The sequence below is a fragment of the Sapajus apella genome, unplaced genomic scaffold (assembly GCF_009761245.1).
Source record: "Sapajus apella isolate SASKATOON/1434 unplaced genomic scaffold, GSC_monkey_1.0 scaffold36, whole genome shotgun sequence".
Taxonomy (NCBI): Eukaryota; Metazoa; Chordata; class Mammalia; order Primates; family Cebidae; genus Sapajus; species Sapajus apella.
Window position 1 is genome coordinate 34193276 of NW_022436976.1, and position 13371 is coordinate 34206646.

A 13371-nucleotide genomic window follows, 5' to 3' on the forward strand; every position below is an offset into this window, starting at 1 on the left:
CGGTGGCTCATACCTGTAATCCCAGCACTTTGGGAGGCAGAAGTGGGTGGATCACCTGAGGTCAGGAGTTCAAGACCAGTCTAGCCAACGTGGTAAAACACCATCTCTACTAAAAATACAAAAATTAGCCAGGCATGGTGGTGTGCACCTGTAAACCCAGTTACCCAGGAGGGTGGGGCAGGAGAATCACTGGAACCCAGGAGGCACATCACAAAGTCATAGTAAAAATATTTGGATCCTTCCTTCCTTCCTTCACTCACTGTAACCTTCGCCTCCCAGGTTCAAGCAATTCTTCTGCCTCAGCCTCCCAAGGTATTGAAATTACAGGCATGAGCCACTGCACCAAGCCAGTGTAGGAATTTTGGTCACCCAAAGCCAGATGACTAAAATCCTATTAAGTAATGATGAAGGAAAAATGTTATATTTCACTCATGTGCCTCTTGAATAAATACAATACAAAATGGTACAATAAATTATACAGAAAAATCTTAAAATGCTTGGTTGTAGAGTATCATGTATAAAATGATTCTATTTATGTAAAGTATACAGATGTGTATTTGTGTATGAAAAGTTGTTAGGAAAGCTATTCTTCAAAACACAGATAAGTAGGATTTCAGGTGGGACTTTTCTTCCTTCTACTGTATAGACCTTCCACTATAGTTTGAGTCTTCTTTTACAAATTTATAATACTGCAACAGTCCTTTCTTAAGAAAAAAATAGACCTTCATTAGTGCAGTAGTGGAAAAATAATTAAGAATACATTGTCACCTCTTCAAGAACAGTAAAATGAGTTGTAAAGCTGTAAAACAGTAATCGGTATCATCAAGGGCTGTAGAGACAGCGCTAAGATTAAGAGCGAAAAAGCACCCGTTGAGTTTAGCAACAAAGCTATCACTGGGGACCTCTGCTGGAATTTTCAGTGAAATGTGGAGGTAAAAAAGAGTGCTGTCGTGTAAATGCAAGATGGACTAATAGAGACAGGGATTTCAACAGACATATGTATATTGAGGAAGACAGGTTAGGATGATATTTCTAGAAAGACACAGAAATAAGAGAGACATTTTTCAATGTAGGAGAGATGAACATGTTAAATCATTAATGAAAGAGTCAGTCCATCCTAAAATTCCTGTGTAAATTCAAAGGACCCAGAATAGTCAAAACTATCTTGAAAAAGAACAAAGAAAGTTAGAGGATTTGCCGGGCACAGTGGCTCACACCTGTAATCCCAGCACTTTGGGAGGCCGAGGTGGGTGGATCATGAAGTCAAGAGATCAAGACCATCCTGGCCAACATGGTGAAACACTGTCTCTACTTAAAAAAAAAAAAAAACAACACAAAAATTAGCAGAGCATGGTGGCACACGCCTGTGGTCCCAGCTACTCGGGAGGCCGAGGCGGAAGAATCGCTTAAACCCAGGACGCGGCGGTTGCAAAGAGCTGAGATTGCGCCACTGCACTCCAGCCTGATGACAGAGCAAGTCTCCATCTCAAAAAGACTCCATCTCAAAAAAAAAAAAAAAAAAAAAAAAAAAAAAAAAAAGTTAGAGGATTTACATTTCCCAATTTCAGAACTTACTACAAAGCTACAATAGTTGAGACAGTATAGTACTGGCGTAGTACAGACAAATATGTCAATGGAATAGAACTAACAGTCCAAATACAAATCTTCACATTTATGGTTAGTTTACTGTCAACAACAATGCCAAAACAATGGAGAAAGAAGTCTTTCCAACAAATGGTGCTGGGATAACTGGATATCCACATGCAAAAGAATAAAGGTGAACCCTTACCTTGCCATATTAAAAAAACTAGCCAGGTACAGAGGCTCACACATATAATACCAGCACTTTGGGAGGATGAGACAGAAGGGTCATTTCAGGAGTTGGAGAACATTGTAGGCAACATGCAAGACCCCATCCTCTACAAATAAAAAATTTAGCTCACATAGTGACACAAGCCTGTAATCCCAGCTATTCAGGAGGCTGAGGTGGGAGGATCACTTGCCCTGGGATGTTGAGGCTGCTATAAGCCTTGATGGTGCCAGGCTGGGTGACAAAGAAAGACCTTGCCTCAAAACAGACAGACAAACAAACAAAAAAAATCACCAACAAAATGGATCAGATTTACATATTATAGCTAAAATATAAAACTCTTAGAAGTAAACATAGATATGAAACTTTGTGACTTTAGATTAAGCAATGATTTCTCAGATATGACACCAAAAGCATAAGCAGCAAAACAACAGAAAAATTGGACAACATCAAAATTAAAAAATTAAAGATAGCCAGGTGTCATAGCTCACACTTGTAATCCCAGCATTTTGGGAGGCCAAAGCAGGAGTATCACTTGAGTCCAGGAGTTCACGACTAGCCTGAGCAACACAGTGGGACCCTATATCCACACACACACAAAAAAAGCACAAAAATTGGCTGGTGTAGTGGCACATGACTGCAGTCCCAACTATTCAAGAGGCTGAGGCAGGAGGATTCCTTAAGCCTGGGAGGTCAAGGCTGCAGTGAGCTGTGATAGCATACTGTACTCCAGCCTGCATGACAGAGTGAGATGTGGTCTTAGGGGGGGAAAAAAAAAAAAGCAACAGCCTATCTAAAAATGTCTGTATAAAATGGTTACAACTGTCTGTCATATTGCATAATAGTAATATTCTTAAATAACAAAAATCTGTAGTGAGGAAGTTAAATAGAGAGGAGAGAAAGCAGATAGAGGAGTAAAATCTATAGACTGAAATCCCCGAAAAGTTTGTGAGCAAATGGAATCCAGAACACAGGATTACCTCCTTCCACTATGACAGGGAAAGGTAAAAGCAAGGATAGAGGAAAATAGATATATTAAAATAGGTGAGAGAACAAGGAGTTGAGAGTATTCCCACCAAATGAAATATTGTCTCTGGTAAGCATGGCATCTCCTATGCGTGATGGAAGAAAAAAGAGGATTGAGACACTGAAGAGAGCTGCCAGAGCAACAGATCACATTTTTATCCAGTATATTTTCACCCAGCTGTGCCATAACAGTACTGCTAAAATAAAATACAAGAAATAAGCAGACAATCTTATTATGGGACCTCAATGGAACAAAACTCCAAGAAATAGAGAATCAACATTTATAATAATTTTTACATTGTCATGTGAATAGAAAAAAATTAATTATGAACATCTGTAAATACTTTCTTTGAATATAATTCCATTTACATGATCCCATGTAACATGTAAATTTACCTTCTGCAAGTAAACTCCATTTTTCAAATAATCCTGGGCTGGGCACAGTGGCTCACAGTTATAATCACAGCACTCTGGGAGGCTGAGGCAAGCGGATAGCTTGAGCTCTGGAGTTCAAGACGAGCCTGGCCAACATGGTAAAACTCCATCTCTACCAAAAATATAAAAAGTTAGCCAGGTGTGGTGGTGCATGCCTATGGTCCCAGTTACTCTAGAGGCTGAGGTGAGGTGGGAGGATCTTGAGTCTGGGAGGCAGAGATTGCAATGAGCCAGAATCACAGCACTACACTCCAGCCTGGGTGACAGAGCAAGACGCCATAACAAAAAAAAAAAAAAAAAAAAAAAAAAGAAGAAGAGAATCCTTTACAATTAAATAAATGAGAAGGAAAACAATTGATTGGGGTGGCCATTTCTTTGTCTGTATTTCTCTATAAACAGTAAAAGAAATTCAATCCTTAATCTAAATAACCTGTACGCTACTCTAGTTTTTAATTGTGATCACCTATTTGAAAATCTAATCCTTCCAACTGGCATGGCCTAGATTAGTTAAAAATAAATTTAATTTAAAAAAGAAAATCTAATCATACAATTGCCATATTTGGAGTGGCATATTTAAGAACAACTCTGCATCTTTCTACAACTTAATACCATTAAGAAAACTGCTTGCAACAGAAGCAAGAATTGACTGCTTGTCTGATAAAACACAGGATGCAAAAGATCACACACAGTTCCACAGACTCAGGATGATTAAACAAAAAACCTCTATGGTTAACAAACTCAATCAGGTTTTACATAAACTGTGGAAACATACAGACTTGCTATTAGTATATTCTGTAAAAGCCTACAAGGCTGTGTAAACAACAATTCCAAACAGCCTTCTGCATCTCACTCACCTATAAGTCTAGTTTGAAGAGCCATTCATAATCTATTCACTAGGAGAATAATAGCTTCATTGTAGGGCTTGAAGATTATAATGTTCGGTATTGCCATCAAGGAGTTTACAAGCTTGCTGTACAGATAAAGAATGTACTAGAGATATGGTTAGTTAATTGTAGCAGATGTAAAATTATTAATGCCCAAAAGAATTATATGAGCAAGGCTCTGGAGTTTTGGAAAAGGGAAAAATCAAGACTGTCTAAAGTATTCAAGGAAAGTAAAAGATATAAAATTTCCAAATAATTCCTCCCATTGATACTACTTACTGTCTTAGGGAGTTTCTTTATGTCTTTTCAGGGCATTTAGATTTATTTTTAATTTTATTTATTCATTTATTTTGAGACAGAATCATGCTCTGTTGCCCAGGCTGAAGTGCAATGGCATGATCACTGCAACCTCTGCCTTCTGGGTTCAAGCGATTCTCCTGCCTCAGCCTCCTAAGTAGCTGGGATTACACAGGTGCACCACTACGCCTGGCTAATTTTTGTATTTTTAGTAGAGATGGGGTTTCACCACGTTGGTCAGGCTTGTCTCAAACTCCTGGCCAACTCCTGGCCTCAAGTGATCTGTCCACCTCAGCCTCCCGAAGTGCTGGGGGATTACAGGCATGAGCCACCATGTCTGCCCCATTTAGATTTGGATACAATTTTTCTTTTGTTCCTTATATAATTCTAAAGCTACTCTATTAGATTTCGACTACTAAAATGTACCATGTAGCCTGCCACAGTGGCTCATGCCTGTAATCCCAGCACTTTGGGAGGCTGAGGCAGGTGGATCACCTGAGGTCAGGAGTTCAAGACCAGCCTGGCCAATGGTGAAACCCTGTCTCTACTAAAAATACAAAAATTAGCCAGGCGTGGTGGTAGGCACCTGTAATCCCAGCTACTCGAGTGGCTGAGGCAGAATTGCTTGAACCCAGGAGGCAGAGGTTGCAGTGAGTGGAGATTGTGCCATTGCACTCCAGCCTGGGTGGCAGAGCAAGACTCTGTTTAAAAAAAAAAAAAAAAAAAGTACCATATATAGGCACAATAAAAATCATATTTGATATATTCAAGAATGGTTTACTTAGAAAAGAATAAATTTGCTTTTAAATATTTGATGGGAGTGGTGCTGATATCTTTCTAGGAGAATCTGAGACTACTTCTTTTACATATTTGCAAGAGAAATATATACAGTTAAAGCTATTCAAAAATCTAAAATCCAAGAATTAGATGGTAGGTTTTTTTATCATCTACTAAACATCGCTAAAGACTGCCAAATAACACTTAAATGTGTTTTGACTAGCAGTGGCTTTAAAATGCAAAGTCGTTATAAGTCTCTTCCAGACAGTGTGTAACAGCAAAGAACATGATTTCTCTAATGACTCCTTTTACAAAGAATATCCTGAGTAGCCCAAGTAACTTACTAATTCAGTTTCTAACCTTCTCTCCAAAAGCAACACAAATCAAGAGAGAGGGTTAACACTTGAGGGTAATGGCTAAACAAATCATATTTAGCTATTCCTTTTTCCAGTTCCCAGTGTCATTGTCCTAAATCTTTACTATATTCCTTGTGTACTGACTGCATCCTCATTTTTAACATGGACCTTGCTTCCCATCCCTACAACATTTAAGCATATTCCTATTTGAGAACTGTTCCCCTCCATTCCACATTCCATAACCTCTTTGTTCCTTCTACTATAAAAAATCTTGAATAATCCCCATTCGCCTCATAGTCTTCCTACCTCCTATTTACTCTTCAAGCCACTCCAACCTGCATTCCATACCTACCACTCCATGGAAACTGCTCTCCCTAAGAACATCAATGATGTCCAAGTTGATAATTCCAATGAATATGCTTTAGACCTCATCTATTTAATCCTTTCAGCAGTACTCAAGCCAATTTACTACTTCCACCTTGCCATCCATGACTGGCAAGGTAGAAGTAGTAAATTTTTCTGGTTTTTCTTACATCTCTGGAATCCCTTTTCATTCTCCTGTGCAGGCTTTCTTCCTCTGCCAATCCCTTAAATTGTGATTGTGGTGGTTTAAAATCTGTCCACAAATTATTTTCAAAAGGTAAAGCCTAATTCCCCTCCTCATGCCTGAAATTTCCAACCCCAGGAGCATCAGTGGAACTTAATGGCTTGTTTCTAATGAACAGAATAAGGCAGAAGTGGTGGTCTCTGACTACATCATAAAGGGCATTGAGGCTTCCTCTTTGCTCTCACTTGGATCACTCCTAGGTAAAGCCAGCTGCTCTGTCATGATGACACTTAAGCAGCTCAATGGAAAGGCTACCTGGTGAAGTACTCAGGCCACCTTCCAACAGCCAGCAAGGAGTGAGGCTTTCTGACAACAGCCATGTGAGTCATCGTGAAAGCTGATCCTCTAGCTCCAGTAAAGCTTTTCAGATGACTGCAGCACTGGTTAATATATTGACTACAATTTCATAAGAGACCCTGAGCCAGAACTCAAAGTTCTGACCCACGGAAACTATAAGGTAACAAACTGTTGTTTTAAGTTGCCATGTTTTGGAGTAATCAGTCATAACGCAATAGATAACTAAATCCAGTGGTATTTTCCAGAGTCCTATCCAAAGATCTCTATTCTACTCACCCTTTCACCTCTCCATATATGAAAAACTGAAATACTATTTGAAATAATATTTATCAGCAGCCCAGATTTATTTTTTTAATTTGACTGATAAGAGGATATGCAGCCCAGATTTTTGTCCAAAGCTCCAGACTTAACACATCTTTATGTCAATTTCAACATGCCCCAAGGCAACCACTTTTCTCCCCAACCTGTTCTTCCTATCTTCCTATCATTCATCCAGCTCAAGCTGAAAATCTAGATGTCTTCAGACTCTTCCTCTTTCACTCACATCCAATCACTACATCCCATCAAAAGCAACCTTCTGATTACTTCTCTGCAACCATATTCTTTAAAAAAAACAACACATTTCACCTGAACCTACTGATCAATTTTAACTCATAGAGAGACAAGCTGACATGTGCCTCTTGATTTGATAGGTTCCACCTATCAAGTATTCTTGCCTAAAAGAAAAAAATAATAAATTTGATTAAGCTTTCAGCTCAAATTATCAATTTATATAGGAAATACAGAGAACAAAGGAGTATGTTTAAACATACCAAAATGATGCTTCCAACAAAATCCAAAATGTGGAAAACTGTACAGTATAAATGACCTGGTGTCTTAAATAAATGGCCAAGAAAAAAAGAGCAGAACTAGAGATTAAAAGACTTTATAAGCAGATCTTGTTTGGAATTCTGACCCAAACAAACTGGTATGGAGGAAATATTTGTGACATTCTAGGAAACTGAACAGACTGGATATTTGATATTAATAAATACTACTATTTAGCTGTAATAAAAGTATTTTGACAACATTTTTTTAAAAGAGAGAAACTCTAACTTTTTTTTTTTTTTTTTTTTTTGAGATGGAGTCTTGCTCTGTCACCCAGGCTGAAGCACAATCTCGGCTCACTGCAACCTCTACCTCCTGGTTCAAGTAATTCTCCTTGAACTGGAGAGGCTGAATTCTCAGCCTCCCGAGCAGCTGGGATTACTGGCACCTGCCACTGCCCCTGGCTAATTTTTGTATTTTTAGCAGAGACCATGTTGGCCAGCTGGTCTTGAATTCCTGACCTCAGGTGATCCCCTGACCTCAGCTTCCCAAAGTGCTTGGATTATAGGTGTGAGCCACCGTGCCTGGCCACATACTGAAATATGCACAAAGAAATACAGCTAGTGCTCGACTTACGACCACAGTCGGGACCAAGGACCGGTCGTAACATGATTTGGTTGTAAGTTGAGTAGGCTATATGTACAGTTGAAATGGTGCACGCGGAGATGGTAGTGCTGCCGGAAGCTGGTCCGCACTGTCGTACGCCCAGCTGGGCAATGTTTGTGCTGCCAGACGCAGAGCAGTCGTGGCTAGTGATTGTGGTCGTTAAGTCGAATGGTCGTAAGTTGCATAGGTGGTAAGTCGATCAATACCTGTAATACAGTGTCTGGGATCTGCTCTAAAAATAATTCAGTAGAGGAGGAAGGAGTTAATGGGAGAACTAACAAAACAAGATTGGCCATATGTTGATATTTGTACAAGCTGGATGAAATGAATTCATTTTACTGTCCTCTTTACTTTCATGAATATTAAAAATTTTCTATAACAGGCTGGACACAGTGGATCATGCCTATAATCCCAGCATTCTGGGAGGCTGAGGCAGATGGACTGCTTGAGCCCAGAAGTTCGAGACCAGCTCGGCAACATGGTGAAACCCCATCTCTACCAAAAATACAAAATTAGCCAGTCTTATACCTCGGTTTCAAAATAAATAAATAAACAAAATAGATTTAAAATTTTTTAAAAATTTCTATAATAAAAGTTTTTTCAATAATAAAAGTCTTTACAACACTGAAATAGCTCTCCACTGCCCTGGGGATAAAGTTCGAATTCCTTAACATGGTGTGCCAAGAAGGCCTTTCATTATCTGTCCCCCTGCTTAGCTCTCCAGTTCATCTCTCGTTACTACCTACCTCACAGCCCAACCTTCAGGACTGACAAGCTGCTTACTCTTGTTTCCTCCAAAAAACTTGTATTCCCTTTGTCTCAAGCACTTCTCCCTCTCTGCTCACATGGCTAATCTCTACCCATCATTCAAGTCATAACAAGCCTGCTTCTTCAAGGAAAGCTTTCCTAACCCTACAACACTTAGTCAAGTAGGTCACCTATCTATCCCCTGTGCTTCCCCTATCATGGCTCTTATCCAGTATGTCCCCCAACGTATTATAGGTACCATGAGATCATGAACAATTTCCATCTTATTTGCCACTTTAACCCCATTTCCTAACACAGTGCCGGGCACACAGTAGGTATTCAGTAACTTCGATAAATTAACAAAAGGCACAAATTCCACTAACTTTCTAACCTTCCAAATCCTCACAGATCTATATGTCCCCCAATTTTCCTTCCTTTCACTTCTTCTTTGGTGATCATCTGCCACATAGACAATTGCTTGTTCACATAGTATTCCCAAATTTATACCCTTAACTCCCCCTGGCCATTTTATCTAATAAAAATTAAACTAATCAATTCTGTGCTATATTCCAACAGATCATATCCAGGCCTGACCTCATGGTTCCAAATACCTTCTGGACATAATCTCCTGTTACCTCTCACACACACGTTAATACTAGAGCTGCTCAGAAATTCTCAATATTCTCTTAATGCACCTTGTGTTCTCAAGCTTCCCAGTCTGTGCATATCCTTTCCCGTTACCTGAAATGCCCTTCTTCTCTTCTACCTTTATCCTTTTAGTCTCAGCCCAAATATCTCTCTGGCCTTTTCCAGGCAATGTTCCCACAGCACTCTGTTCTTTTTTCTATTGCAGAATTTGGCATATTGTTTTGAAATGATGTTTAGGTATCTGCTCTGCTAGACTGTGAGTTCCTACTTAGGAGAATTATCTCCCCTTTATGCTTGCACTCCTATTATATAAAGTACAATGCCTGTTATAGTCAGCCTTATATAAATGCTTGCTGGATGAATTATGGTACATTAGATTTCTAATAAATGAGAGAGAGAGCTAGAGCTGAAAAGACTGCCTAAATCTGCTTTCCTAAAGGAAATAATCAGTTTCCCTGTTTCTGTATTGGGCAGAATAAAAATATAACAAGCTCTTTTTAAAAAACTAAAGACTCACAGATTACTAAAACAAAAGAAATTATGAAACAAAAGAAAAGAATAAAGACCATTCCATCCCCTGAGACCAAGTCTGGTGAGGACACAGGCTGAAGTGAGGCTTGGGTTAATCTATTCTGTCCACAACAATCCCAACGATCCTAACCCAATCCTGAGATTATCTCAGTAACAATGCTCAGTAAGGCCAACTCTAAAGCAAGGCCACTCTAGTCAGGGTTCTCAGGACCACCCTAGAATACATTTACAACCACAGAGACAGACAACAGGCCAAGTGATTTTGGAAACAAGAAATAAAGTTATGCTATTTACTGCCTTGCTTGGAAGGCTATACAACTAATTCAGATATCCTTCCTGGAAGATGTGGCTCCAAGTTATTCCACATGCAAATCATTAACATGCACCTTCTAATCCTTCAGAATCCAAATGGACTGAAATAATGTCACATGTGTAGAATTCATTGCCAATATCCAATGTGGCTCCTACTTTCCCTTTTAAGTAAATACCTATCTTTTTCCCATCTTTACTGAACCTTCTCTAATTTGAGATTGAGTATCATTTTATTTTCACAAGATGGTACAACAATTGTCTGCTGTTTCTCTGTAAGCAAATACTTTAATACCAAAGAACTAGAAGAGAAAAAAAATCTTCTGAATAGCCATTAGTGAGAAATATGATACTTCCTTCTGCTGGCAAGGATAACGTTTTATGGAATCTAGTCACAGAAAGAAGGATAAATACCGAGGGGAAAAAGGATATTTTTTTTAAAAACCTGTATTTAGCTATTAAGACAAGGAGATATTTATCCAAGTATTCAAAAACTAAAAGGGCAACAAAGCAGAAAAAGGATATGAGAAAAGAAGAAAAAGAGTAGAAAGGAAGATTCTTTCTGGGCTAGGCATTCCCAAGAACCTCAGCTTGGGGCCTCTCCAGTATGGTCCTAGATTCAGATCCACACAAATCTGGGATTTAAAGAGTAACTTAACTGCATAGTGCCACTAATTGAAATCACTCTACCTTGAATAAGGTTCGTAGGATTTTCTGATTATCACATCTACTGAAACCCAATATTGCTTTTACTTTATCTGGGCCATGGCTTTCATAATTCCAGAGTTTTCAGGATATAATATTCAGTTGCCTCTCTTTCATGCCTACCTAAAGACAATCTTGAAGAATGTGTTTAAGACTCATTACGATTTAGTCTTTTTCCCTTTAAAAACTATGTAGAGAAAGAAAGCTGACAGCTGAAGGATGATGCAAGTAATACTTTTACTCTTGCAAGCTTGCCTTTAGTAACTCACAATTTACACTCTTCCTTCCTGTAGTGAAAGTGAAGCTTAGTAGAAAAAGTGAATAATTTGGCATCCCAGTTCCACCTCTTAGTGCTATGTGATGTTGAGTAAATTGTTTTAAAAGCCTGGAGCCTCAGATTTCAAAACTGTAACGGGATATTAAATGGAGATAATGAATAACCACGTTGCAGAGTTATTAGGAATAAAATGAATTAAAGGACACACTAAGCTAGTATATAAGCTCCAGAGAAGAGGAACAGTGAGTGTCTTTATTACTGTTCATTCTTGCTGGCATGAAAACGCACATACCAGCTCAATTATATATATATATATATATATATATAAACTTTGGTCTCTTTTCTTCTGCAAACCAGCTCAATAATATTTTTTAAATGAACAAATAAAGTGTGCCCTTTCTCTCATGAACATTAATCCTTCTTCCATAATCATATGTTTTTCTTTCTGTCTTCTATTATGTTCTAAAGCTTTCTGGGCATTATATTTTGTCCTTTTAAGTGTTTTCTTCCCTCATATCGGCTATCGTTAACTATACACCACTAAGAGAAAGTAACTTTCTAAGTAATTTATCTCCCTAATACACCCACCCTCCATAACGAATGCGATGAGGGTGGAAGGGATAGTCAAAACTTAAGGTTCAAGGCCGGGCGCGGTAGCTCAGGCCTGTAATCTCAACATTTTGGGAGGCCAAGGCGGGCGGATCACCTGAGGTCAGGAGTTCAAGACCAGCCTGGTCAACATGCTGAAACCCCGTTTCCACTAAAAGTACAAAAATTAGCTGGGTGTAGAGTGCACACCCGTGATCCCAGCTACTCGGGAGGCCGAGGTAGGAGAATCGCTTGAATCTGGGAGGGGCAGGTTGCAGTGGCCGAGAACGCACCACTGCACTACAGCCTGGGCGACAGAGCGAAACACCGTCTCCAAAAAAAAAAAAAAAAAAAAAAAAGATTCATAGCAATATATCTACTTGTCCATGGCCACCAACTTATGTTAACAGTGAAGCCCTGAGCCCAGCCCTCCGAGGAATATAATTATAAAAGGAAACTGCACTGTCCCTTCTCTCTCTGCGCTGACAAGAGACTCTAGTGTAGGAAATCCTCGGTTCTCAAAAGTTAAGGCGTCGTTTGAGCTCGCCTCCCGCTGAATAGAGGCGTGCGTCCTTTGAATGAGACACACAACTTGAACAGACCGGAGGAATTTCGGACCCCCAGGTGTTGCCCGAGGGCCTTTCGACCTGTCCCGGCTCTTCTGGCCACTCCTCCGAGGAAGCAGAGCTCTTCAATCCCCGCAGGGAAGCTAAGGGGTGCGGCCGACTACAGGGCCTTAGTGGGACAGTATAAAGTCCATGACAACATATGAAGACGGCATGAACCACACGACTGGACCTTTTAAACCATGGCTACGACCACCCTTACCCACTCACAACCGTGCCGGACCCCACCACCGCTTAAAGAAGACCCTAAAAAAGAAACTTGGCTCACCCCCCCAACCCATAAATCAGACAGCTAGTTTCTATTTATTGGCTGTGCCCCTATCTCCCTCACCCTCATTGGCTATCTGAGACGTAAAACCCTCCCCCATAAGGGAACCCTCTCGTACGGCGGCACCCCCAGACTAGCAACATCAACTCAGCCACTTAAAACCCCGGTCCCCCAGGAAACGCGGCCCCAAGGCGCCCGGAGCTGAGCCCTTCAAGGACTCACCGTGTAATAGGAGAGCAGTCCTGCATTGTAGTCCAGCACGAACCAACGGTATTGCCAGCCCTTCATCACATTAGTCCATTTGCTCAGCGGACCTTCCATGATGGACGCCATCTTAGGAGCCGCCAATGACAACAAACGGCCTGACGTCACTCGTCTATATGGCATTCAGCACGAGAGGGGCGGGGCCTCCAGGGGCGGAGCGGGTCCTGGGCGGGGTCTGGGCGGGGTCTGGGCGGGGCCAGCGGATGCTCCTCTGCGCAGACTAGCCGACCCACGCCCCCAACGATCAAGTCAAACATGCTTTCTTTGGGCGCCTATTGTGTGTTGGACTCCATGCCAGGGATGCGAGAATGCAAACCTGAATACTGCTGTTAAGATTATTTATAATCTGTCATGGTATTAAAGAAAAAAATATTATTCATGAACATATTAATAAATAATTTTACTAGCCGTGATGATACATTCTACTTTCAAAAGATTTCATATCT

General features: G+C 40.2%; 1 protein-coding gene across 7 annotated transcripts in view; it reads right to left on the reverse strand.

Annotated features, from left to right (window-relative positions):
- OSBPL9 (oxysterol binding protein like 9) overlaps positions 1–13021 on the reverse strand; it is a 171305-nt gene extending 158284 nt beyond the window's left edge. For all 7 annotated transcript variants that reach the window (XM_032297040.1, XM_032297038.1, XM_032297039.1 and 4 more), the window contains exon 1: positions 12884–13021. In XM_032297040.1, coding sequence (XP_032152931.1) covers positions 12884–12994 — 111 coding nt within the window. In that variant the 5' untranslated portion in view covers positions 12995–13021. The remainder of the gene's footprint in view (positions 1–12883) is intronic.
- Between the last annotated feature and the right edge of the window lie 350 nt (positions 13022–13371).